This window comes from Herpailurus yagouaroundi, unplaced genomic scaffold (assembly GCF_014898765.1).
Source record: "Herpailurus yagouaroundi ecotype Mexico unplaced genomic scaffold, PumYag 164, whole genome shotgun sequence".
NCBI lineage: Eukaryota > Metazoa > Chordata > Mammalia > Carnivora > Felidae > Herpailurus > Herpailurus yagouaroundi.
In genome coordinates this window covers 47,426,377-47,453,086 of record NW_024412405.1, presented here as the reverse complement: position 1 = coordinate 47,453,086, position 26,710 = coordinate 47,426,377, and the positions used below count along the sequence as shown (strand labels likewise).

The 26,710-nt window shown below is 40.7% G+C and overlaps 1 protein-coding gene across 1 annotated transcript in view; it reads right to left on the bottom strand.

The window, feature by feature from the left end:
• DIAPH3 (diaphanous related formin 3) overlaps positions 1–26,012 on the bottom strand; it is a 508,696-nt gene extending 482,684 nt beyond the window's left edge. The window contains exon 1 of the mRNA XM_040487410.1: positions 25,662–26,012. Within this exon, the coding sequence (XP_040343344.1) occupies positions 25,662–25,838 (177 nt within the window). The 5' untranslated portion in view covers positions 25,839–26,012. The remainder of the gene's footprint in view (positions 1–25,661) is intronic.
• Positions 26,013–26,710: the final 698 nt, after the last annotated feature.

The following is a 26,710-nucleotide window of genomic DNA, read 5'->3' as shown; positions in this document are numbered from 1 at the left end:
AGACATTCCTTCCAAGGGCAGAGGATACACTAATGGGAGGGGCCCAAAATCAGCTTTGTGTATAACAAAGCTGAATAACTGACCATACTACTAGCCACACCACCAGGCTCTAGCCTAAATTCCTTGTTACACTGGGAAGGAAGGGATGGGAATGAATTAATAGATTTAGTATTTAATTCTGGGTTAGAATTTGCCTTTAGTATTACCTTTGGCCCCTGAAAATAACAAGCAAGCACACAAGTCCTTAAGAGTGGGAGTAATCCTGGGCAGAACTATAAAATTTCTGAGGCACTGGGAGCCACAGTCTCATCCCAGAGACCATTACTAGAATTAAACTCCAGTCCACATGGCTCTCAAGTTAGCAAAAAAAGCAGCCGTGGAAAGGCTGGGTAGGATACTGTTCCCTCTAACTGCCTGCTACATGTGTGCTTTCCTGCCAATTTCCTGTCAACAGAGATTTCCCGCCCACTGAATGTGGTTAACCACATCTCTATTCTTCAGAGATACCACCCCAATCACAAGGCACATCTCATCTGAAAGGGGTCATTTTGAGTTCCTCTCACAAGACAAGAGGAATGCAGTCAACTACCAACACAATAGCATCCTGGGTAGCCTAACGCTTAAAAAATAAGGCCAAAGAGAAAGGTTCCAGCTGAAATCCTATTCAGAAATATACCTATTCAGAGAAAACACCTTCCTACACCAATGAAATATTCCCAAATACCAGTTTGACTTGCCTGAGGAATATGCTATAAAGCCATGCCAAGAGAATGAAAATAGACAATTTTAAGAGAAATATGAACAGATCCCATGTAAGATTCATGGTCTAAAGACTGCATAAAAGCTATGGAAAGTACAGCACCATACAGGAAAAGCAGAGGATGTAGGTTACAGGATGCAAAATACAGGAGATGTAAATAGCCAAAAACACTATTTTTTGCATAACATCAAAGGCCTAAAGCTGCACAGCCTTTTAGAGTTGAACTCATAATTTTCAGAATAGAACAGTCATCCTTGTGTAGGAACAATACACATAAGATCCATTTTTTTTTTTTTTTTTTTGTCTTAACTTTTTTATATCCTTGAACTCTCTCACTGCGGATCTAGTTTTTTGGTTTTTGGTTGGTTTTTTTTGTTTGTTTTGTTTTTGTTTTTTGAGAGAGAGAGAAAGAGAGAGAAAGCAGGGTAGAGGGGCAGAGAACAAGAAAGAGAATCTTAAGTGAGCTCCTCCATCCTCAGCACGCAGCCCAATACAGGGCTCGATCCCACGATCCTGGGATCATGACCTAAGCCAAAATCAAGAGTTGGACACAATTGACTGAGCCACCCAGGCACGCCAGGATCTAGCTTCTAAAAGGACTCAGTCTGTGAAATTCTTTAAAAACTATGGAGGCACATATATAAGTTCAGTTACTATCTATATTATACATAACCTTTCACAAGAAAAAAACGTGTGATGAATTACTACAGAATTACAATTCAGAGGTAACTTACAAGGAAAAGGAAGAAACTCAAAGGGATCCAAGTGCAGGAAGTTTAACAGTCAGAGAGAAAGGCAAGAAGGTAAGGTCAAGCTCATTATTCCTTCTCCTCTGGAAAACACTTGCCTATGGATTCTCACCACTATCCACACCAGGATCCAAAGAAGCCAGTAGGGCAGGACCTGTGTCAAGGACCATGTCAAGAACCCATGACAGGGCTGCAGAGTGACTAACAGTAAACAGCTAGAAAACGGATCAAAAAATTTTGGTTTCTATATCCAAACAGTGAAGCCAGAATAAGTTTCACTTCAAGATTGAGCTTTCAGAAAATAGAAATTACATATTTGTTTGCATGCATACAAACTGAAAGAGACTACTAAAGACTTGTTAGTATTTAAATTTTTTAATAGATCTAAGCATGAGTAACTTCCCCTAAAAACTGAAATGCCCAATCCCAGTCTACTTCAAACAGAACTGAAAGTAGAAATTGACACTAAAGTCTTATTTTAACAATGTGAAGTTATTCGCAAGTGGCACCCTTTTGTAGGATGCGTGAAAGTTATTATTAATTCAAGTTTACTGTGAAGTGGATGTCATGTCAAGGCCCTACCTGTTTAGATGACACACTTCTCAAAAGTGGAAGGGGTAGGGAGAGAGGAAATGATGGACATAACACCCTCAGATAATTCTGTGGGGTTTCAGCCTTCGTATAGTAGAAAAAAACGACAAGGTGACATCCATACTCAAAAACAGTAAAGAACTTTATTATAAAAAGTTATTATTTTTATACTGCTACTTGAGGTACTATTTATATGTCTGGTTGGCCGCGACCCTTAAAAAATGCAGTATTTGCTTTATAGCTACCAGCAATGCTCTTTACTCATTCTTCTGGTTGGGGAAAACAAGAACTATACCCATCAATCCGGCTCAAGAGTAGCATTTGAAGATATCCATACCAAGAAGGAAGTGGAAACATAAAATGGACTATTAAATGGAGGCAAATAGGAACACTTTAAAAATAACCCAATAACAACTTTTAGGATTCCATTTGTACCTACCTACCTACACACACACACACACACACACACACACACACACAAATTGAAACCATACCGTCTCAGACATTAAAACATTCATACCTAATGTGATTTTGTGACTTTGTGACCTTTAGTCACAGCATCTGGTCAATGATTGTATAGGTATTGTTAATGCTTTGCAGCATGGATAAAATCAAACTGGTGATAATACCAAAATAGTTCTAGACACAGAACCATTAGTAATTGGTTAAGGTGTGGTATTAAAGCGCATCAGAGCTCCCTTCCCAAGACAAAAAGCTCATTTTTCTTCCTACATTGTTCAATTTAATTCTATTTTCTCCCTAAAAAGTAAGGAACGGCTCATATAGATAGGCAACAATGTTTTCTGCTAATGACAGTTCCTAAGATGAATGGTCAAGAGGATCACTCTGGAATTGAAAAGAAAAAGTCTTTATAGTTTTTTTTTTTTTTTTGGATCCTATGTTCTTTTGAAGAAAAAAAAAAAGGTAGAAACACAGAACGTAGGTTGCTGTATTCACATTTAAGCAAGGCATCAAAACCTTTATTGAAGACCTTACATGCTGCCAAAAAATAGATCTAGAGCTTTCAAAGCACTCTGTGAAATGCTGTAAATATCAAGGGGTATGAAGGAATGGTCCTTCCCCCAACCAACTTAGTTTACAAGGAAGTAACAAAGACACCAGATCAACTGTGTAATACAAAACAACATACAAACCCAAGGTCCACATACAGTTTAAAAAAGGTTCCAAGCTGTAGCTTGAGACTTTTAGCAAATTTTATATTTTCATTGGTTAGCACATCGGAACTAGCTGGGAGCAAAGGATCTGTCCATTCATGTCATTAGGTACAGCCACCACCAACTGTCAAGTTAACAAGCACTAATCACTGTCAAAGCCAAGTACATGCTAATCTTTAAAAATAATTTTTAGCTGTTGCAATCTAATTTAATTTACATCCTTTAACTAGGTCATTATGAGTAGCCACTAACAAGAAGAACACCTCTAAGAGCAAAGCCTCTGAATGCACTTGACTCAGACCCAATTTTCATAAACTAGACCCTCTAAGCCACCTAGTTTCCAGCTTGTTAGTGTGCACTAGAAACACACCAAGATTTTCTTTGTAAAAGATGACAAGGTCTCAGCTTCTCAAGATTCTGATTCAGCAGGTCTACGGTGGGGCTTAGGAACCCACACGCGTAAGGGGCCCGAGGGCAATGCTGTAGCCCTCCCAGGACCATGTGAGAAACCCTACTCCACACCCCGCCAGCCATGAAACACTTCCTCAGCCTGCACCCATTCGAATCTCGGGACATGCAGCTCACTTTAAAACCGGTGTCCCTGAAACAAGCTAAATGAAGGGTACAGCTAAGAAGTACAAGAAATTTTCAAAGTGAGAAACCCTAAGCTGGTACAATTGGGACAGGTTTTACTGCCATGTAGTGACAGGCACCAATTAGTACTGCTGTAAGAGAATTCAACACTCCATGGTGTGCAGGATGAATTATTACATCATTTATTCAAAGGCTTAGTTTATCTCTAAAGCTACAATAATTCACCCTCATAAGCATAGATTTAGCTTGCTCGTTAGATCAACCATGACATGACACTATCTGCTTGTCAAAATAAGACACAACAAAGTTAGACCCAAAAGGAAAAAAGGATTAGTCTTCCTTTAATCGTAAGATGCGGATAAGGTTATGGTAAAGCATTGCTCACACCTGTTTCAAATTCCAGATTCTTCCTTCCCACCAACACCTACTTTATCCTAACGGCATTTCTGGTCCACACACCTTTGTTTGTTTTAATGTCAATGCCAATTGTAAAGACCGCAGAAATGTAAAGCATTATTACTAACCATGACACTAACCACACCTACAGAGCCTAAAGTTCATTTCCCAGGCGACTACACAACATACCTAGATGTGACAACATTCAAGGGCTCCAAAAATAATACTGAAGCTTCATAGCACTGAGGACAAGGGTAGAGCTGGCTCTTTGATAATGTCAAGAAAAGCTTTTAATTTTTTTTTCAACGTTTTTATTTTTATTTTTGGGACAGAGAGAGACAGAGCATGAACGGGGGAGGGGCAGAGAGAGAGGGAGACACAGAATCGGAAACAGGCTCCAGGCTCTGAGCCATCAGCCCAGAGCCTGACGCGGGGCTTGAACTCACGGACCGCAAGATCGTGACCTGGCTGAAGTCGGACGCTTAACCGACTACGCCACCCAGGCGCCCCAGGAAAAGCTTTTAAGTTAACTGGCTCTTCATGTGGTCATATTTTTAGACTAAGGTGGAGACAAGTGAGAGATGTTAGGAACAGGTGAGAATGAGTAAGAGCTCTCCAGCTTCTTTTAATCTGTTCATCTATTCAAAACCATAACCCTGCCTACCTCAGAAAGACACACACCTGGCCATTGTCCCAGGCTTCTCTCATCCACCCAAGATTCCAACCTCCCTTCTCCATAATTCCTTCTTTGGGAAAGCAGAATCATGGAGGAACATTAGCTTTCGGGAGGAGACATCATTCAACCATCCACAGAAGTGAAAAAAAATCATTTCTAAGACAAGTTTTCAAAAAGGATCAAAAGGCAGCAACAGAACTGCTAGAAAACCACCACCTCTCTAGAAAAACCAATTAAATTGTTACCTGGCCCTCTCTCCTAGAGGACACATCACAGGGGCAGGGCACCTAACAAACCTTTTTTTTATTCTAACAGAACTCCAATGTTCTTTTTCCTTCAATAAATTCCTTCAACATGGAGGTAAAATTAAAGGGAAACCAGAATGGCTAATTCTAGTAAAAGAGTTTTAATACCTATTTTAAGATGTTTTCTTCAGCTGTTCAAGTTCTTGTCACCTCTACTACCAGCTCAAAATCTCCTCTGCAGCGGGTCCAGGAACAAACAATTCAAATACCTGAACCTCTCTACAAGTAGATTTAGTCCTAGGACACCAGAATTGAAGACCTTTTTCATCATCTGGAGAAGGCTACAAAGTATTTCAAATATTCGCTGTAGGAAGAGTGAAAATGGTCCCAGAGCTTCCAGACTTACCTTGAAGCTTATTCAAACTACTGGGCTATTTCTGAGCATGATTCAGTCTCCTAGAGGTCTTGTCCAAGGCACAAATGTAGAGTGAATATTCCTGGAGCTAATACACCACCTTGCAAGGAGGATTTTGTTTTACATTCTGGTATCACCACAAGGAAATTAAATTTGGTTGAACCTTTTTAGAGAACAATTTGGTGACACAAACCCTATGTTCACATTACTTAAACTAGAATTACTAGGTTTTATTACTAAATTAATTACATCTAGAATCTAGAGTTAGGAAATAAAACCAGAGGTTTATACACAAATACTTACCTACAGAGTTTATCTTAAATAGCTAAAATCATAATCAACCTAAAACTTCCCAGAATATGGGAAAGACTAAATAACTACAGTCCTGCCATATGGACTATAATGACATGTGAAAATGCTTATGATACAATGTTACATGAAAAACAAAAGTCGCATTTAAAATTGCCTATCTGTGGGGCACCTGGGTGACTTAGTTGGTTGAGCACCTGACTCTTGGTTTCAGTTCAGGTCAAGATCTCACGGTTCGTGGGTTCAAGCTCCCCAACAGGCTCCACACTAACAGCACAGAGCCTGCTTTGGATTCTCTCTCCCTTTGACCCTCCCTGCTATCACTCTAAATAAATAAATAGATAGATAGATAAAAACAGAATTGCATGTGATATAACTCCATTAACATTCTTATAGAAAAATATAAGTCAGGAACCATTTTTATTTTAATATAACCGGATTGTGGGGTTTGGAGCAATTTCACCCCCCCCCCCACATTTTCCTGTATTTTCCCAGTTGTCTAGAATAGGCTTATTTATTTTATGATGACAAAAGCTTTTTACTTTAGTATGGACAGTACTTTTCACATCAAGCAGAAAATATAGATAAGTTCCTTTTCAAATAATAATGTAGTAAAAAGAGAAAATCTAAAAAATCTAATGCCATTAACACAGACTTTGTTAGGCTAGGAGTTTTTTTTAATGCATATTTTCAAATATGTCAGAATACATTAAGGGCATTATTCATTTGTTTTGTAACTCACATATATAAATTAACCAACTTCAAAAAGCTCCTTGGTCTCGTGAATTATTGATGTTGTCACCTGCTAGAGACTTAATTCCAAGAAAAATATACGAATCACTACATCACAAGCACGAATCCTTTTGACACAAATTCAATTTCTGTGGCAATAATATATTGACTTAGCTTTATTTTTCTATTTTATGACACTTATTAATGGCAGAGATAAAAGAAATCTATCATTTTTCTTTATTGTAAATGTAAATGATCTCATGCTATGTTGAGAATGTTAAGGTAAATACCACTCACCTGATAACTTTTTAATGCAAATGCGGACAGGATACCAAAATAAAATAGAACTTAAGATTTTAAGTGAAACCTAATCTCATACGCCTAACTTTCCTACTGCACGATTAGATTGCCAACATGTGCAAGACACTACGTGGAACATAAAGAGGACTCCGTCTCTGGCTTTAGAAGCTTAAAGCCAAAAAAAGCAGCAAGACGATAACCACAATACAAGCCGCTGAGAGAGGTGTTCAGTGGTGACTGGAAGGAAAGGCAGTCTGTACTTGGTAATTATACAGCTTACATACATGCTATTAACATGCAAACATAGGCACGTTCAGAGACTAAGGTCAAATAAATCTTCAGCCATGATTCAGGTAAAACTTGTAACGCAAAAAATTACTTTTCTTTCAGCATAACGGATTCCTAAGGCGTTCATTCAACAAATGCTTATTAAACATTACTGTGTTCTTGGCAAGAGGGTACACTAGTTAAGAAAACAAGGATTCCTGTCCTAAAGGAACTTTCCTTCTATTGAGGAAGAGACAGTAATAACAATAAGTAAGTTACAGAAGGTGTTAAAAGGTAACACTTGTTAGGCTAACATGAAAAGCCGTGCAAGGCGGGAGGGAGGGTTTGCAGGTTGGGGGAGCCAGGGCTTGCATAGGCCTGAGAAAGCGGCGTTGGAGCGGAGCTGAAAGTGGACTAAGGAGATAGCGATGTGGACCCGGAGGAAAGAATTCAGAGAAAAAGAGCAGCCCTCTAGAAGGAGCACGTCTAGAGTGCTCAAGCAACACGGAACCAGCTTAGCTACAGCCTCTGACTCTTATATACTGCCTTGCGTTATCCAGGCAGAAGCTAACAGCCAGGATTCTAGAAGCAAACCCACCGGGATTGTAATCCAGCTCAGATACTGACCAGCTGTGTGACCCTGGGCGCTTCAACTCCCTAAGCCTCAGTTTCCTTACCTGTACCAGGAGAATAGGAAGCATCTGTCCTTCTAGGCTTGTTAAGAGCCTTCACTGAAAGGCTACATCAAGTACACAATGCGCTATACCTGGTGGTGAGGAGGCTTTAATAAATGTTAGTCCCCTTCCTTCCCACTAACACCCCCACCAGCGTCATCTTGGTTTAGGTCTCCATCATTCCAACTCAAGGCCACATCCAATAGTCTCCTCCCTCTGGGCCCTGAAATCATCCTCTAATCCACTTAAATCCATTTATAACTGACATAAATGTGTGTGTGTGTCCCCTCCCCAAACTGGGCAAGGGCTCCTGAGTGCAGGGATTTTTTATCACGGTCATTTCACCAGCAGGTCTATTTGCCGGTGTTGGTCATACTGGGCCATTCACTTTTCAGTTGTGGAGGCCTCTCACGTGTTGTCATTTCTCTTTGGGGCTGAGAACTCAAGCAGTGGCAGCTTCCCAATGTCATGTCCAGAGCCAGCATGTTGCCTGGGCCTCAGGACACTAACAGCTAGATGGGATGAATGAGATGTGAGGTCAGCAGCCACACCGAGTAGGTATGGCACAGATAAACCTATAGTAAAGGTGGGTCACCCTTCATTATCATCAGGAAACAACGAACCCACACCTTTCTCCATCCAAAGCTCTTTTGTTTACAATTCCTTTGGGTCAATGATCATTGTTTGCAGTTTGTGTTCATGTCTTTCATTTTCTTTTTTTTTTTTTAACGTGCAGGGACCTTTTTTCTCTCATCTTTGAACCTCTAGACCTAGTACAGGAAACATTTTAGGTCGGTTATTTTCTTTTTTTTTTTTTTTTTATAGTTTTATTTTATTTGTGTTTTTTATTTTTTATTTTTTTCAACGTTTATTTATTTTTGGGACAGAGAGAGACAGAGCATGAACGGGGGAGGGGCAGAGAGAGAGGGAGACACAGAATCGGAAACAGGCCCCAGGCTCTGAGCCATCAGCCCAGAGCCCGACGCGGGGCTCGAACCCACGGACCGCGAGATCGTGACCTGGCTGAAGTCGGACGCTTAACCGACTGCGCCACCCAGGCGCCCCTAGGTCGGTTATTTTCAACCCGACTACAAAAGAGAATCACCTGAAGAGAATCACCTCAAGAGTTTTTGTTTTCTTTTCCTGAGTAATATTCCAAACCAATTGAATCAGAATACCCAAAGGCAGGGCCTGTGGTAAGTAGCTGTAAAGCTCCCCCAGGTGACTTTAATGTGCAACCAGGGTTAAAAACCACTAACTTGGGCAAACTCTTCTGAGCTCAGTCTTCCGGTGCCAAGACTATCATCAAGGAGTCTCCAAAGACACACAGGTGTAGATATGGTAGACACTTGTGGGTTTTTCTGCCTCATGCACAGCATCCCTTCTCTATGTCGCAGGAGTAGACATTGTTCTTTGTGAGCCGGCCCTGACCACAGATGTGAGCAGAGCTCAACACTTAAATCCAGGCGCAGCCAATCAAATCCTCATTCTGTGAGAAAACTGGATTGGGGATTCAGAGGTGAGAATGAAGATCTGTCCCTGCATGAGCCAAGAGCATGTATACCTGGAATTGTGAGGCTCTGACCCTGGCTGTGTGGAGACCAAAGCAGCAGAAGTCGTGCCCTGCAGAGATACAACAATGGAACAAATGCCTAGTGAGAAGCACACTAAAGCTGTATGACTCCAGGAAAGAGAGAATAAGAGAAGCTTCCAGCTTTCAGTCCTAGGGTTCAAATCCTTGTGAGGACCAGCTACACTTACAGTGCTTCACCCAAGAATATACCCCTCTGTATCATTACAACTGCCCTTTCCAATTCCAAGCTAGACATTGCATGGGGTTCTGTTTCATTAAGCCAAAAAAAAAAAAAAAAGGCTTTAACTGAGAACCCAGGACTCCCTCAGAACCCCATAGAATATAGCCCACCCCATCATTACTACCACCACTGATTGAGCACTCTTCAAAATTATCAATACACCCTCAGGGGTTGTAATTATGGGGATAATTAGCCACTATCCCCATCTTGGAGATCAGAAAATTAGGAGTTACAGAAGTGACTTGCCAGAGTGAAATGTGGCCGGGCTGGAAATGGAACCTTGGTCACGATGACTCCAAAACCCAGACTCGTTCCCCATCCCTTTTCTCAGTGCCCACCCCCCGCAACAACAGGACAGCTGCTGGTATCAGCTCGGGGGAGGAGGGCTTGACGTGGAAATGAAGCAGTTTCTGAAGCACAGATATTTAAAAATGAAATGTGAACGAGAAAAATGAGCATAATTCCAAGTGGATGATTATTAAGTGTTATAACACCACCAACAAAATGCTATCTTAAAAGTTCAGGTGGATGACGGGGCTCCTGATTGGCTTGGTCGGTTGGGCGTCAGACTTCAGCTCGGGTCATGATCTCACAGCTCGTGAGTTCGAGCCCCACGTCGGGCTCTGTGCTGACAGCTCTGAGCCTGGAGCCTGCTTCGGATTCTGTGTCTCCCTCTCTCTCTGCCCCTAACCCACTCGCATTCTGTCTCTGTCTCTCTCAAAAATAAACATTAAAAAAAAATTTTTTTTTAAAGTTCAGGTGGATGAGTATAAGGAGCTGAGAGCAAGGGATTGTAATTTCTGTAAACTGACTAAAATGAACAAGAATGTCTATTTTGTGAGGGAGTTTCCCCCTTTAGGTCCTAAAGTTGCTCTCTGAAGTGTATAATAGAGATTAAGTGAATAGAGTTTTTTTATTATTATTATTATTTCTAACACGTAGAATTTAAGCTGTAGGATGTACTACAAGCCTTATAAACCATGCCCTCCCAATTCAGACTAAAACATAAACCACAAAAATATCCACATCCAAAAACAAAAACAAAAAACAGATCTACATCAAAAATTACAGGGTAATAGCTAATCAAAGAAAATTAAGGGTTTTTTTTAATGTTTCTTTGTTTGAGAGAGAAAGAGTGAGCAGGGAAGGGGAGAGGGAGAGGGAGGGGGAGAGGGAGAGGGAGAGGGAGAGGCAGAGAGAGAGAGAGAGAGAGAGAGAGAGAGAGAGAATCTCAGGCAGACCCCCCACTCAGTGTAGAGTCTGATGGGGTTGAGGGTGGGGGGAGTTCGATCCCAAGAACCACTAGATCATGACCTGAGCCAATCTCAAGAGTTGGATGCTTTACTGACTGAGTCACCCAGGTGCCCCAGAATATTAGTTTTTTTTTTTAATTACTGATGAAGTTTGAGCTCTTTATAATAACTAAATCACCACTAAATTTTCTTGCATTAATTTGATTACTACTTTTTGTACTATTCTCTAAATTGTTTTGTCAATGAAAATGAGTCCAAAGGATGATTTTCATATTACAAAGTTAACTTCTGAAAAACAAAAAAAGAGCACATTCCCAACTGTTACATGCAGTCCTAGTGTTATGCATAAAAGGTAGGTCATTTTACATTTCTTTTAGAAATATTAACCAAGCTGAATCTAGTTAGTGTCTAAGCTAACCAGACAATATGCTACACCTGGCACAGAAAGACCTATAAAACAGGGCACCTGCCCTGAAGGAGGATACAATCCAGTAGGCTGTAGAGAAAAAAATAAATAAATAAAGAGCCTGAGTCACTTATTTCCCCTTTCTGGTAATTCAGAAAATAATTTCACAAAAGCAACTGTCCTACAAGGGCTACATGTACTAAAATACACAGGTTCCTCATCTTAATGCTTTTCTTTGCACTTATCCAAAGGCATCTAGAAAGGTAAATCCTTGAATGGTACAGAGCAGCCCAATACAGCACCAAAATTTGCACTGTGTCATATCACCACACAGTGAAATTCCGGCACACAGCATTCTATGTCACAAGTTAAAGTTTGAACACACCAATTTCTGCAGGCAAGCCACAAGCTCAAGCAACTACAGCCTAAACTGCCCTTGGCAATCTTCTAGCAGTGCCAAAATTCAACACCCTCTACCAAGAGCCCAAGGATATTTGTAAAGAACTTCTAAAAGTACATCATTTCATGACAATAATCCCATAATTCAAGCACACCAATAAAACAAGTCAACAAGGATTATGGGGAAGTCCTCAGTTGATAGCCAGAGCCATGAGAAGGCACCCAATGATCCTAACAACTTAGTGCAAATTATCAAGGACTGCAGATCTTGCAAAGGTGTGAAGGTAACCCTCCCCTATTTTTCTCTTCTGTTTGAAATATAATTGACATGTAACGTGTCAATGTAAGGTGTACGAAGTGTTGATTTCATACACTTAAATATTGCAATGATTACTGCTGTGGCGTTAGCTAATACCTCTATCACAGCACATAATTGTCACTTATTTTTTGTACTGAAAACATTTAAGATGCCGTCTCTTAGCAATTTGGGGGTATATAATACAGTATTGTTGACTATAATCACTAAACGGTGCATTAAAGATCTAGAACTTACGTTTTACTTGGAAATTTGTAGTCTTTAACCTCTCCCCAATTCCCCCATCCTTCCCAATTCCTGGCCCCTGGTAACCACCATTCTTCTTTCTGTTTGTACAAGTTTGGCTTTTTTAGAGGCTACATTGTAAGTGTTATCATAGACTGTCTTTCTCCTTCCAGCTTATCTCCCTAAGCGTAATGTCATCAAAGTCCATCCATGCTGTCACAAAAAGTAGGTTTTCCTTCTTTCTCATGGCTGAAAAATATTCCAGTGTGTGTGTATACATATACTGCATCTTCTTTTATCCATTCATTTGTTGACACTTAGATTGCTTCCATATCTTGGTTATCGTGAATAATGCTACCATAAACATGGGAGTGAAGATACCTCTTTGAGATCTTGATTTCATTTCCTTTGGATATATATCCTGTGGGACTGCTGAATTATACAGTCCTATTTACAATTTGTTGAGGAGTCTCCACAATGTTTTCCATCGTGGCGGCTCCAATTCACAGTCCCCACAACAGGGCACAAGGGTTCCCTCTACATCCTCACCAACACTTGTTATCTCGTCTTCTTGATGACAACCATTCTATCAGGTGTGACCTCACACCTGTTTCTGTCATTGCTGATGTTGTTTTGCTCATAAACCTTTCACTAATGGTGGCATCAGAGGCTATGAAAGTACATCATCTTTGCAGAATGAGATGTGCATGTTATCCAACAGGAATAACTCGTCACATCACTGTAGGCAGTCTGACTTATAGGAGAAGACGCTGAAGACCACAGGCAGACCCTTTAAAATGAATGTAGGTCAAAGTTTGTCATTGGCCACTAGCTTACACATGGCTAGTTAATTCAAATTAAACCAAATTAAAAAGTCAGCTCATAGAGCTAGTGACTAGCAAACTGGACATAGCAGAACAGAATATTTATATCATCAAAGAAAGTTCTGAAAAACACTGATCTAAGTAGTAGTAAAAGCTAAAGAAATTGACAAGATCATGCTGAAAGGAGGTATAAAATGGAAGATGATGATCTGAGACAGTACCTGAGAACACTAATTTAAAAGGGTGCAAAGGGGACACCTGGGTGGCTCAGTTGGTTAAGCGTCCAACTCTTGACTTAGGCTTAGGTCATGATCTCACAGTTCGTGGGATTGATCCCCACACTGGGCTCTGCACTGAGAGTGGAGCCTACTTGGGACTCTCTCTCTCCCTATCTCTCTGCCCCTCGCCTGACTGTGCGCTTGCTCTCCCTCGCTCTCTCTCTCAAAAATAAACATTAAAAAAAATGAAAATAAAAGGGTGCAAGGAGTGATGAGCAAAGATCAGAAGAGACAGATAATCAGCATTATCAGTGCTAATAGTGTGAAGAAGATGAAGTTTGAAAAATCAGCCACCAAGTTGGCAATTGTCGATCTGCCAAAGCAATTTTAGTGGAATGAACAGAAGCAAAGGCAAGGTTGAGAAACCAATGGGAGGTGGCTTCCTTCCTCAATGAGCGCTCTCCACCCTTTGCCAATGCCATCATAATAGTAGAAAAAGGTAAGAGCTGTTTAGTACTTATGTGTTAACCCCCATTCTAACACACTGAATCATCATATCTAATATATAACATAGGTACTAATGTTCCCATTTTATAGATGAAGAAACAAACAGAGAAAAACACAGTAATTTTCCAAGGTCACACGGCTATCAAATACAGAGCCAGGATTCAAATTCAGGTGAATTTCAGAGCCTGAGTCCTTCAAGATTACACAAAATGGACTCCTCAATAACACTTCCCACCCATTGGTTCACACTTCTCTTCATACCAGACTGAATACTAGCTTTTTAAAGTCAAGGAATAAATTGTAACTACCTGTGCCATACAGTATAAAGAACACTCAAATATTTACTGAACAAATGAAAAGAACTAATTGACAGAATTTGGCAACAAGGGAAGGAAGCAGAGCATCGATCGTATTCAGCAGGGGAAAAGAGGTCAAGGGAAAGTTGGAGAGGGAGGCTGTTTGGTTTTGCTTCTGCTTTTTCTTTTATAATGGAAGACACTGGAACATTCTTAGAGAATGCAACCTCTAAGGAGTGAAACATACCTAATGGAACAGGACTGGGGGCAAGAACGGTGGTAAAGGGATTAACCTTGAACAGGAACACAGACATTTCTTCTGTGGATATTGGAGGGGAGAGGAGGAAGAGTTGCAGATATAGAAGATTACAGGTGCAGACAGCAGGAAATTGAGCAAGTTCAAGTAAAATGTCCTTTATTTTCTCTCTGAAGAGGGTGTCAAGGTGAGTGCTAAGAGTCAGGGGTAACCATCTCTAAGATCTTTTAAGGGAACGCTGTGGAATGTTCCCGTGTGGATACAAGTGGGTATTTTACACACACACACAGAATATCATTAAAGGATACAAAAGAAAATAATAGAAGTCACCGTGGCCTCTGTACGGGAAAAAGCTGAATTGGTCGCCTGGGATGTAAGGAAGTCTCAGTGAATCTCACTCTAATCTTAAATTCGTGGGCTTTTTAAGAAGTGCACACTACTTTTTCAGTTTAAAAAAAAACTATTTACAACAAAAAAAGGATCAGGCCCATAGTGAAGGGAAAGAGAGTGATAATGGTTTAGCATAAAAGTCAAGAGAAATGGAAAAGAAGGTAACCAAAGAGCTAGTTCAAAGCCAGGACTCTGGAGTTAGACTGTGTGTGCCGATATCCACCGCTCCCTATTCCCAGCTGTGGCACCTCAGGAAAGTCCCCAGAGCCCTCCTCCTGTGCCTCAGTTCCATCAGGTCCAACACAAGGGTGCTGAGAGTGCCCACTTCAAAGCAGTGAATTAGGATTAAGTGATTAAAATCGTGCCCAGCCCACTGTGAGAGCTGAATAAATGTAGCTATTGTGATGATGATGATTATTGAGCAGCTTTCAGGACCCAGCTAATCAACGGGGCCCAGAGACACTGAATGTTAGGGAATCAGTTCACATAGCTGGGAAGGTTTCCACCCTGATGCAGCGGCCCAGTGAAGACACAAGAGAGCCTGTCAGGTTGCTCTAGGCTTGGAGATCTGAGGCACAGAACAAGGAAGTCAGAGGTCTTATTATTTATTTACATTCTACCCTACCTCGGCTTTGAGGAGGCAAGGAATGTGAAGGCATCCTAGTTCAAAAGGAGGTCCAGGGTTACTTTTACGGAGTGTGGCTACAGTGTGGAGCAAATGTCAGCGGGAAGCTGACAGAGAAAGAAAGAGAGGCAAGGTCATGGGGCTGGAGATCTAGATGAAACAGAAAGGGGGTGGGGGGGATATGTCCAGGACCCAAACCTCCTGGTGTGTTCCCCACCACAATTAAGGTCAGGTTGGGTCTCTGGACACAAAGCAGGTGTCCAACAGGAGCGTAGGGAAAAAGGGAGGTGAGAAGCTAAAAAGAATGGTCAAAATGCTGCTGATAACTGACATCCTGTCACATGCCCTTCAAAATGACCAGCCCTAGAGAATTCAGTCCTACAGATGAGATTCCCCTACTTTGGTATCTGAGAAAAAATCAAAAGAGTAAAACTCATAATAGCTGTCATGTATTAACTGCTAGGCATTGTGCCCAAACTACTGTAACACACATTACCTCAAGCAATCCTTACAACAATCTGTAAGTGGACATACTGTCATCATCTAATCCATTTCACAGATAGGAAAACTGAGGCACAGAAGTTAATTAATTTGCCCAAGGATACACAGCCATATTTGAATCCATTGAATCCATCCTGAGCCCTTTTTACCACCATAGGGCTCTAAAGCCACATTGCCAGGCCCCCAAAGGAGCCCAAATTGGCAGGCCCAGTTCTCCAGTGACCCAGATTTGTTTCTGGTAACCTTTACATGCCCTTGCCCACCACCACTGAAACCTTTTATAAAAAGAAATAGACACTTAGAGTATATCAATAACATTTCAGTTTGAGTTAATCATGACTAGATTAATGAACCAGGTGGTGTAAGGTTACAAGAGTAGTTCTGCATAGATTTCCAATTAGCAAAGCATCGCAAACCTACTGGAGTAAGCTCAAGCCTATGCCAAGCATTACAGAGAGGAAGAGTGACTTCCAAAAGCTCACAAACACATGCATAAAGTAAATGAAAGCAGGTTCAAGATAACATATCAATAACAGCAAAATAATACCCTCAGAAGAGAGGCTGACTGAAGTTAGAGCATGGTGCTAATTGGAGACCATCACCTTCTACGAAGAGATGAAATTGTCACATTGAATTTCTGATTGCAGATTAAGTGCATTCTGTTTTTCATGTTCATTTCTCAGACTGTCAAATATTTCATTAGAAATGAATTGTAATTGTCCTTATAAATTGCATTCTACCCAAGGATTTGATCCACAAAACAGTTTAATACTACAGTACAGTCCATAATTAATGTCACCAATTCGTAAATCCTAGTTAAAAACTGAATGCTGCATAGTTTCATTTTAGGATGCCCAAATAAAACAACCCACCTCAGAAAAATGTAGCAATTACAGGATAAACTCCCACATCCTGGGAAGATACTTTATAATAAAATAAGCCTTATAAATGCACTATTATGGATCTTACAATTAGACTAATCCATGTATCTTACTAAGAGTTTCAAGAAATTCTACATCATAACTCCAAAAGAAGCATGTATTTTTCTTTTTTAACTTCCAGAATAACCTAGAATTAGCAATAATATCCTTGGAGAGTTGAACATATTTAGCCATCTTTAACCCATGAAGGTCCCTCATGAAATAAACAAAAAGCCCTGTAAGCCCTTTACCTCAAGAAAATAAAGAGCAAAGATTACAAGGAGATATTGATAGGAAGGGAGAAAACGGACATTTTAATAGGATTTATACAGTTTCATTTCTGAAGCTTATTGGAGAGTACATCATGTTCTATATACCTCTTTTGTATGATTATATATATATTATTATTATATGAATATATATTGTATTGTAATATTGTATTGTATTGTAATATATTGTATTATTGTATGACTACATATATATATTATTGAGGGTAAACATTTCCTTTGAAGTTAAAATATACATATATGGATATATATATATATATATATATTTTTTTTTTTTTACCCTCAATAAATTATTTAGAAGTAAACTGTTTTGGGGCACCTGGGTGGCTCAGTCAGTTAAGCATCCGACATTGGCTCAGTCATGATCTCAGGGTTCATGAGTTGGAGCCTGCATCAGGCTTTTTGCTGACAGCAGGGATCCAGCTTTGGATCCTCTGTCCCGCTCTCTCTGCCCCTCCCCCACTTGTGTGCTCTCTGTCTCACACATGCGCGCGCTCTCTCTCTCTCTCTGAAAAATAAACATTTAAAAAAAGAGAAGTAAACTGTTATGAAGCATATTGTAAACATCCTTCACAACTGATAAACATTTACTAGTTACTTCTAGCTCATCACTAGTGAAAAACTAAAGGTACAAAAACCTTGGCCTGGTTCAAGTACTCTAACTTCTTGACTTACGTCAGCTCTTGGATTCCTCAAGCCAAGGTCTACAGTTCTCTTCACAGACTCTCCAGGTCCATTAGGCTTTTTAAATTTTGTATTTTTCTAAGATTATCTTAAACATTTGAAGTGAAAGAAGCATAATCTGGGCAATCTGAATGGCCACTCTACGACCATGCTCCTTCCACCAGGCACTTCTGGTATCCACACTGCTATGTGTGTGTACTACCAGAGGGCATTAGAAGAAGCCAAACGACATCAATCATGCTACATAGGTGTTCACAATCTCCCCTACATAGGAGGAATTAAGTTGTCTATAACTCCAAAATGACACTATTCAAGGAACCACGTACTTAGAGCTATGGCAAGTTAAATTTCAAGAGAAAAACGAATATAGATGCTGGTGGTCTTGGGTGCGATTCTTTCTGCCCTGTTTCAACAGCTTCATACAACTTACTACAAAATATGTACATATGGCTATACTTTTTTTAGATTTATATATTTTTTTATCATAAACAAGTTTATAAGAGTTCACCATTTCACTCAGAGCCTCAAGTTCAGATCTTGTGAAAGAGACAGTGATGTCAGATGACAGGTCTCTACCCAGTGTGGGGCTGAGTCTTTGGATTTATCACTGTACTTTGCTTCCTCAGCCTCTGGGATTCCATTTCCATCCAAGACTCTAGCAGGCAAAAAGGAAAACAGCAAGCCATACACATATCTTTCCACTATTAAATCCAACACTGATGACTTAATTTCAGCGAAACATCATCAATCACATTAAATTAATGTTGTTGTTCATTTGAATTTTATTGGTTTTATAGTTTTGTTTTTGGTTTTATATGTAAATCTGTTTGAGTTTTATAGTTGTAAAAGCGCCATAAGCATAAGGAGTTATATTTTTAGTTTTATATCTATACATATATAAGCAACATTATTTTTATTATCATTCAAGTCCACACTGGAGTAGCACAAGGATTTTTTTCTAAGTTTGAGGTTGTTTCCTTTGTAGGTTTCTTTTCTAAGTTTCATCTGCACGCAGATGTCAGAGTTTCATGATCCGCATTTTACACATAAAACCATAACCCCCTCCCCTCCGAAAGCTTCAGCAATTTGCTCTGACCATTCAGCCATCACAATCAGAAGTCTGCATCAACCCGAATGGCACCTGGCATGCCGGGATAAGAACTGAGAATGGGACGACTCCGCCTCCACCACACTATGAGGAAAAAGCCTGACCCCGTTAGGAGTTTCCAGCATAGGAAAGTAATTCAAATATCCAGCGTAATATCCCCAACGCCCTACGATCTAGAAAAAGATTATACTACTGCTAGTACTACTAACGATGACAGCAGCAACAATCTTATAAATGGCAAATATTTACGTAGCAGTTACAATGAGCCAGGTACTATTCTAGGTCCATCACGCAGTCACCTTTAATCTTCCCAACAATCCCATTTTGCACCTGAGGCGACAGAGGCATGGAGAGAAGTAACTTGCCCAAGTAATGCATCATATAGCTAGGATTCAAACTCTAAAAGCGGTCCGGGTCCCTGCTCATAAATGCTATTCACGGCGCCTTTTCAATAAAAAGCTGTACAAAAGGATAGCAGTGGATCTTTTTGAAGAATCAAATCTATGGCAAGCATTTCCGAACAGTTTTCATTAATTAGCTAGTAACTGAAATATTCCAGCACCAAAACTTAACTTATTGAAACTCTCAAATCCTCCCCTAAGTTAATAACGATTATTTGATTTGCTATTTGAGAAAATTACTCCCGACGGGAAGGTATTTCAATGCCACCCTGCTGCTACTGCGAGAAAAGTTACCTTTGTAGATCCTGTTCAAAGAAAGCTCATGCTTTGATCCTTAATATCCCATGAAGTAAAAGGTTACGCTTAATCTATATTTTATAGACCTAAAAGTCAAATTAGTTTCTGGGATAAACAAGCAGAGTGTGACAGTAAGCATATTCTGTGGCGTTCACGACATGCCTAGCTTGGAGGATACTATGTGCTGAGTTAAAGACAATTACATTCGGATAATACATAGCAGTTTTGTCTTGTATTATTCTGCAAGCATAAACAAGTTATACACATGTTAATTTACATTCTATATAAAAAGCCAATTTTAAATCCAATTTATAAGGCAATAAATATATAAAGATTCTAGGACACAGCAATAAAGTTATGCCATAAAGTAGAGTTAATTCACGACAACAATAATAAAAGCATGACAAATTTTAGCATTCTACCAACTGCACAAAGGTGTTTCAGGTAACATCTGTTCAGAAGCAATTGCTACAAGACAGACTAGATGAGATGCAAGGTTTCACAGTGTAATAAATGTATGTCAGTTTGCTTGCTTCGTAATTAAAGACATGAGTCTTTGAAAAAAAGCAATTAAGCCTTGCTCTAAATCTGAGACAATTATCCCTACTCCCACCCCTTTTTACCCACAAAAAAAAAAAAAAAAAAAAAAAAGATCCAGAGTGATCCAGAAGTAATAACTACCATATATCATCTATTTTCAGCAGCTAAACATACTCCCAAAAGCCACTTTATATATTTTGGTAGCTTTTGATAAATTATATATTAACCAACAGAGAAAACTTCTTTTCCTCTGTCAGGAAAAAAAAAAATTTACTTTTTGTAATTCAGGCAATTTACTGACAATTCAGGCAATTTACTTAAAAGACTGGCCTGAAGAAAATAAATGATCTTACCTTATGAAGGTTTCAGTGTCAGATGGGTTAGTTGGAATTTTGACATAACACTCAAGTGCCCAAATAAGAACACTGCCTCCAATTCTTGACAATTTAACTCTAACACAACTGAAAGTATCACTTTAGCTGAGGACACACTGAAGAAATAAATTCAAAAGGCACACAAAAATAATTCCACATTTTTCTCAGCTTTCTAGCAACTTCGAAAATGAGGCAGCAGAACAAGTTGGAATCAAGTTCTAGCTGCTGTTCCAGAGGACCAAACTGTTATCTTATATCCCCCCAAATCACGGTCCAAAAGAAAATGTTACCAAAAGGAAGACATTTAGGTGAATCTGACAGTTCTCCTAAAATACACATGGATGAACTGGTAAACCAAACCTTTTAACATGGTCACCCTCATAACTACGCCTGTTGTGTTCATTTCCTGTGGCTGCCAAAACAAACTCCTACAAACTTAATGGCTCAGAACAAAAATGTATTCTCTCAGTGCTGGAAGCCTGAAGTCAGAAATCAGTTTCACTGGGCTCCAACCAAGGTGTTAGCAGTACCGCTCTCCCTCAGAAGCTCTAGAGGAAACCAGTTCTTTTCTTCTTCTGGTTTCTTAGAGCTGACAGCATTCTTTGGCTTGTGGCTGCACCACTAACCTCTGCCTTTGAGTCACATCACATTCTCCTCTTCTGTAGTCAAATTTCCCCCTGCCTCCCTCTTACAAGGACACCTATGTTTGTTTGCATGTAGGGCCCAGCCCAGTAATCCAGAGTAATCTCCCCATTTTAAAACCCTTAATTTAAAAATCTTTTTGTTGCAATGGCGGGCAACATACACAGGTTTCAGGGATTAAGACCTGGTTATCTTCTATAGGGGGTGGGGGGGGGGGTCATTTTTCAGCCTGCCACAGCTGCCTTCAAATGAACCCAAAGCCAAGAGGTGGCCATGCACTAATCCCATCATGCCTACTCCAATTTCAGTTGCCCCTCCTCCAATAGTTCTCCCATTGGATTCCTCCTGCCACCTCACAACCTGCCTGTAATCAGGAAATCACTAATTCTGTACTTAAGGTTAAAATTCCCAACAGCATAGAAGAGCAATACAGGACAGTGACTAAGAATGTAGGAGACAGCTTGCCAAGGTTCAAATCCTGTCCTCAGCAACAGGCAGTTGTATGACCTAAGGCAATTCAACCTCTGTATTTTGCTTTTTCCATCCAGCAAACAAGACTAATAATACCACATACCTCATAGGGTTGTTGTAAGGGTTAAAGGAGTTGATATACATATATATGGTGCATATATACACACACACACACACACACACACACACACACACACACACACATATATGGTACCTAGAACAGAGCTTCATTCATTTATTAAAGTAACTGTTATTAGTAATGATGTCCAAAATGGTAGACACATATATATTACTGAACAGGGTGAAATATCTCTCACAACCAAAATTGAAGGTACAGTAATGACATAATTAAACAATAATGAACAATCTGTTCAATGGAAAGTATAAGATTAGATGCAAGATTTACACCAAAGTCTGTGACAACTTTTAAAGGATATTCCTAATTAAAAAGAAGAGTCACTCTGCCAACTGGGACCACCAAACATACAGGCCTCCTGTCAAAACATTGACCCACGGCTTCTCCGGAAGCCACACATCCTGCTCTCAACACAGATATGGGGGCCACCACCTTGTGCACTGTGTGTTCGTAAGAGTAGGACTGAAGTGCCCAGCGTCAAGTAGGGCAACTGTTTTGTTCTGTTCTACAAGGGAAACAGGACTCAGGCTCAGGTACTATGAGTGTGACCTACGGCAGGACAAAACTTCATGATCCTACTGAACTCTACCTTCGCAAAGCCTTCATCCAGGTACCTGCCTTGGCCTGCCAATCTCCTATGGTTTCATCCTGTCCCCGGTTACTAGCCTCAGCATCTCAATACTGACTGCTTGCCATATTTTCTACAGAAATCAAGTCGGTTAGTTCACAAGCAGCCCCAAAGTAGTGGATTTCTTGTGTGGCCAAACTGTCCTACACTCACAACAGATGAATTTCTGTTTACACAGATCTATGGGGAGAAATTCTATACAACAAACTTGTATACACAAGGCAACAGTACCTTGAGACTCGCGACTAAACACACAGTAGGAAACAAGGACTGGTCTGCTTTACCAGGGCTTAAAGTAAACCAAGATTTCAGTGGGCCCCAGAGCTCATGCCTTCCAACCCAAGAACAGAGCAAGTGGCCAATTTACCGTTCAGTTCTACTACCAGCTTGCAGCTTTGTGGAATGTGCTAAACACCTATATTATCGCCTTTCCTGTCGTATCACCACTCTGTTGCTTGTTCCAGTCAAAAGCAGCTGCCCCCAACAACTCAAGCAAAAGCCAAGAAGTGCCTTGACATCTAGTAGTACAGCAAACTGAACTACAGAACAGTCACTTGTAGAGGCATTGCTAAGATCTCATGAGGAAGGGATGGTCTCCATCCTCAAAACAAGAGTTACTAGGGTGAGACTGAGAACAGGTGTGAAATAGGTTGACTGGGAAGAGCTACTCAGAAGGCAGCCTTCAGCCTGGCATACTGAGACACAGGCCAGAAACAGAGTTAGGGTTGTTAAAGCCCCCTAAGAGTCCTACTTCAGGTAGAGGTGATCCCAAATCAGTGGCACTCTGAGAAAAGCATCGCCCATAATGCCTCTTGGAAGATAGGCTAAGATAAAGCAATGAGCTTACAAGCATGGGAAGAGAGAGTAGTAAGCCATCAGGTGCAATCAATGTAGATAGTCCAAAAAGTGCACATAACAGAACTATCAAATAAAGATTAAAAAGTCACATAGCAAATGACTTTGATCAACACAGCGGTTAGAAGCTCCAGTCCTCACACAGCCAAAAATTCATGTATAACTTGTGACTCCCCAAAAACTTAACTACCAATAGCCTTCTGTGGACTGGAAGCCTTACTGATAACCAATTAAGGCATATTTCATAGATTATCTACTGTATTCCTACAACAAAGCTAGAGAAAAGAAAATGTTATTAAGAAAATAGCAAGAAAAAACAGATTTACAGTACTGCACTGTAATAAATCCATGCATTAAGTTAACCTGTGCAGTTTAAACCCATGTTGTTCAACAGGCAACTGTAATTGCTAAACTTAAATATTCCAAGCAAGTTAAATATTCCAAGCAAGTTAAATTAAATATCCAAGCAAGTTAAATATTCCAAGCAAGTTATCTCTGATAACAGAATTAGTGAAATGGAAAATATAGCTAAAGAAACTGTAAGTATCTAAATTAGTTTCAGGGATTACAAACAGTCCAAATTACCTCTAAACTAATTATGAAGACATGATTCAAATCAGACTCCTATCTAAAAACAAACACTGGGTGCATCTGGGTGGCTCAGCACAGAGCCTGCTTTGGATCCTCTGTCCCCCTCTCACGTGCTCTCTCTCCCTCTCAAAAATAAATAAACATTAAAAAAATAAAAAATAAAAACAAACTGTATTTTTAGATATGTTTATTAACTTTAAAGCTTCAAAGTATTGCTTTTAGAGGTCTTTTCATCTTTACAATAACCCTTTTAGCATACTTAAGAGTGGCACCTGGGTGGCTCAGTCAGTTAAGTGTCTGATTTTGGCTCAGGTCATGATCTCATTGTATTTGAGTTCAAGCTGCATGGACAGCTTGGAGCCTACTTCAGATTTTGTGTCTCCTCCTCTTTCCCCTCCCCGCTCACGCTCTGTCTCTCTCTCAAAAATAAATAAAAATTAAAAAAATATAAAAACAACATACTTAAGAAATGAAAAACTAGAGCTAGAGAAGAGCTAGAATCCAAATCATGTAGATACATCCTTCAATGAAACTAAACCTAAATATTAATTATTTCACTTCTGTTTTCATAACCTCCTTGCTGGAAGTCACAGAAAATCCAAACGAAAATCCAAAATACCTCATGTATTCTGGAGCATAGAAGAAACAAAATGGAATGACATCATTAACCCAAGCAAAAGACTCTAAAAGGAAGAAAAGTAATTGCCCCAGGATTCTTCTCATATTGGCTAGAATCCTGCCTCGCCAATTTAACTCAACTCTACCAACAAAACAATCAACAACATAGTTGACCCTCCTGCAAATTCTGCCAGTCCTATGGCCCTCTTGCTACTTAATTTAGAAAAATTAATCCATGTTGTCCCTCATTTTCAGTATTCTGATACATCTCATAGCTCTGCTCCCAGTTTTATTCAACCATTACTTTTAATTGTTAGCAACTCACTCCTGCTCCACAAATGTCTATTCCCTTAAGGTATGTATCCTGACTTAAATTCCTAACGAGATTTATTTGTTCACAGAAGGCACATGCTGTGTTGTATAACGGTGCCTAAAACTGAAAAAGTTATATTCCATAACTCCATATTCCTAATTAAATGGAGGGGTCAAATATTAAATTTTCAATTGTTAGATTTATCCCAAATCTATTAACCTTCTGTGATTTATTTACACACATTTTTACAAAGCAGTCATCACTGCCTATTCTTTCACTAGTGGACACCAACAAAAAGATTCACAAACCGCTGATCATGACATCTCCCTTGGGTGTTAAAGTAAGAGAAGCAACCAGAATAGCGAGTTTCTTTCCAATATAAACAAAACATTCCTTAGCAGTGACTACATAGCCCGCCAAGTTTTAAAACCTGTTGTTTCTCCTTGGAAAATTACAGCAGAAAAAGAAATACTACCCCCTAAAAGTTCACTTTGCTATGTCTCATCCCCTCGGAAGCCAGAAGGGTGGGGAGAAGTTCGACTCAAAAAAATGCAAGGTTCACCTAGGTGACGTCAATACATTCACATTTGAACTGCTTTTCATGTCAGCCAGAACAAATGTGGGGCAACACAGTGACCAGTGAGTGTATTTGGCAGTGGGTCCAACTGGACCCTGTCGTCGTAAATCTATTAGGAGACTGGAAGCTCTAGCAATCTAGAACAAAATGTAGCCCCCGACCCATTCCTGTTTACACCGTGGACCCACCCACCCACTCGGCTGTCCGCCAAGTCAGAGTTTCATGAAATTGAAGGATCCTGGGACCTGAGACGCAGCCCTTCGGCCCTGCAGGACCTGCCCCACCAAAGCTCCAGGCGAAACTTACAAACTTGGGGCGTTTCTCTCCAGGTTCCTCCGCGCCGCTGGGCGGAGGGTGCTGAGGGCCCTTCCGGCCCGGCATCTTGCTTTCCCGGCAGCTACGGAGCGAGGCTGAGGAGGGGTAGGGGGCCCCGGCGGCCGAGCCCTGCTTCGGGTGGTGCAGCCGAGGCCGGTGCCGATCCATCTTTCTGCGCAGCTCTCGGGGACGGAAAGAAGGCGACTGAAATGCAAGCCACAAGCTGTGAGCGCGGAAATCTGCGGCGGATTAGCCTTCCCGGTTCCGCCGCCAGCCGTGCGGGCCCAGCTCAGCCCAACTGCTGCTGCCGGGGCCACCGCCAACACATCCGAAAACTCCCGCCACGGCTGACGGCTCGGGACCCGCCAATCCCGCGCCCCTTCGTCAAAGACATTCCCGGGATCCGCCTTTTCCGGGCAGAACGAAACATGATTGGCTGTGCCGCCCGTTCATTTCGCCACTCAGCCGTGGCAGCTACCTTAAAGGCAAGGGCGGGATTAGGTCGCGAAAGCGCGGAAAACCTATTAGGAAGTTACCTGTCTGCGTTTATTTGGAATTTGGAGAACCGGCTCTTGCTAAGCTGAAAGGCAAGCGAGACCCTCTGCACCACCATTCGAGCAGCGTTGGAATGTGAAATCATCTGCTAACCCTCTCTTGCCCCACTCGGGACGCCCTGGTGCGATGGCCACTGGGAAAAGTAGTTCTAGGATCTGCCCTTGAAAGGCAGGTGAGAACAACAGCAATCAGAACGCTCCGAGAGTATGTTGCCTGGATGTACCGAGCTCCTGCTGAGTACCCAACTGCTGAGAGCCCTATCTGGAGTGGTAGAGGAGCCCACTACAAATCAGAAAGGTCTAGGCCACGTCCTTAAGGAGCTCACATCTGTGCTTCACAAACCCTTACACAAATAACAAAATAACACAAATGTATAGCAGTTGTTTTAAAGGCTCATTGAGAACAAAGAGGGGGAATATTAAATCTGAAGGAGCAGAGCTGGAAAGGCTTAAGTAAGAGTCCATGGATTTTCACTAGGCAGGCAA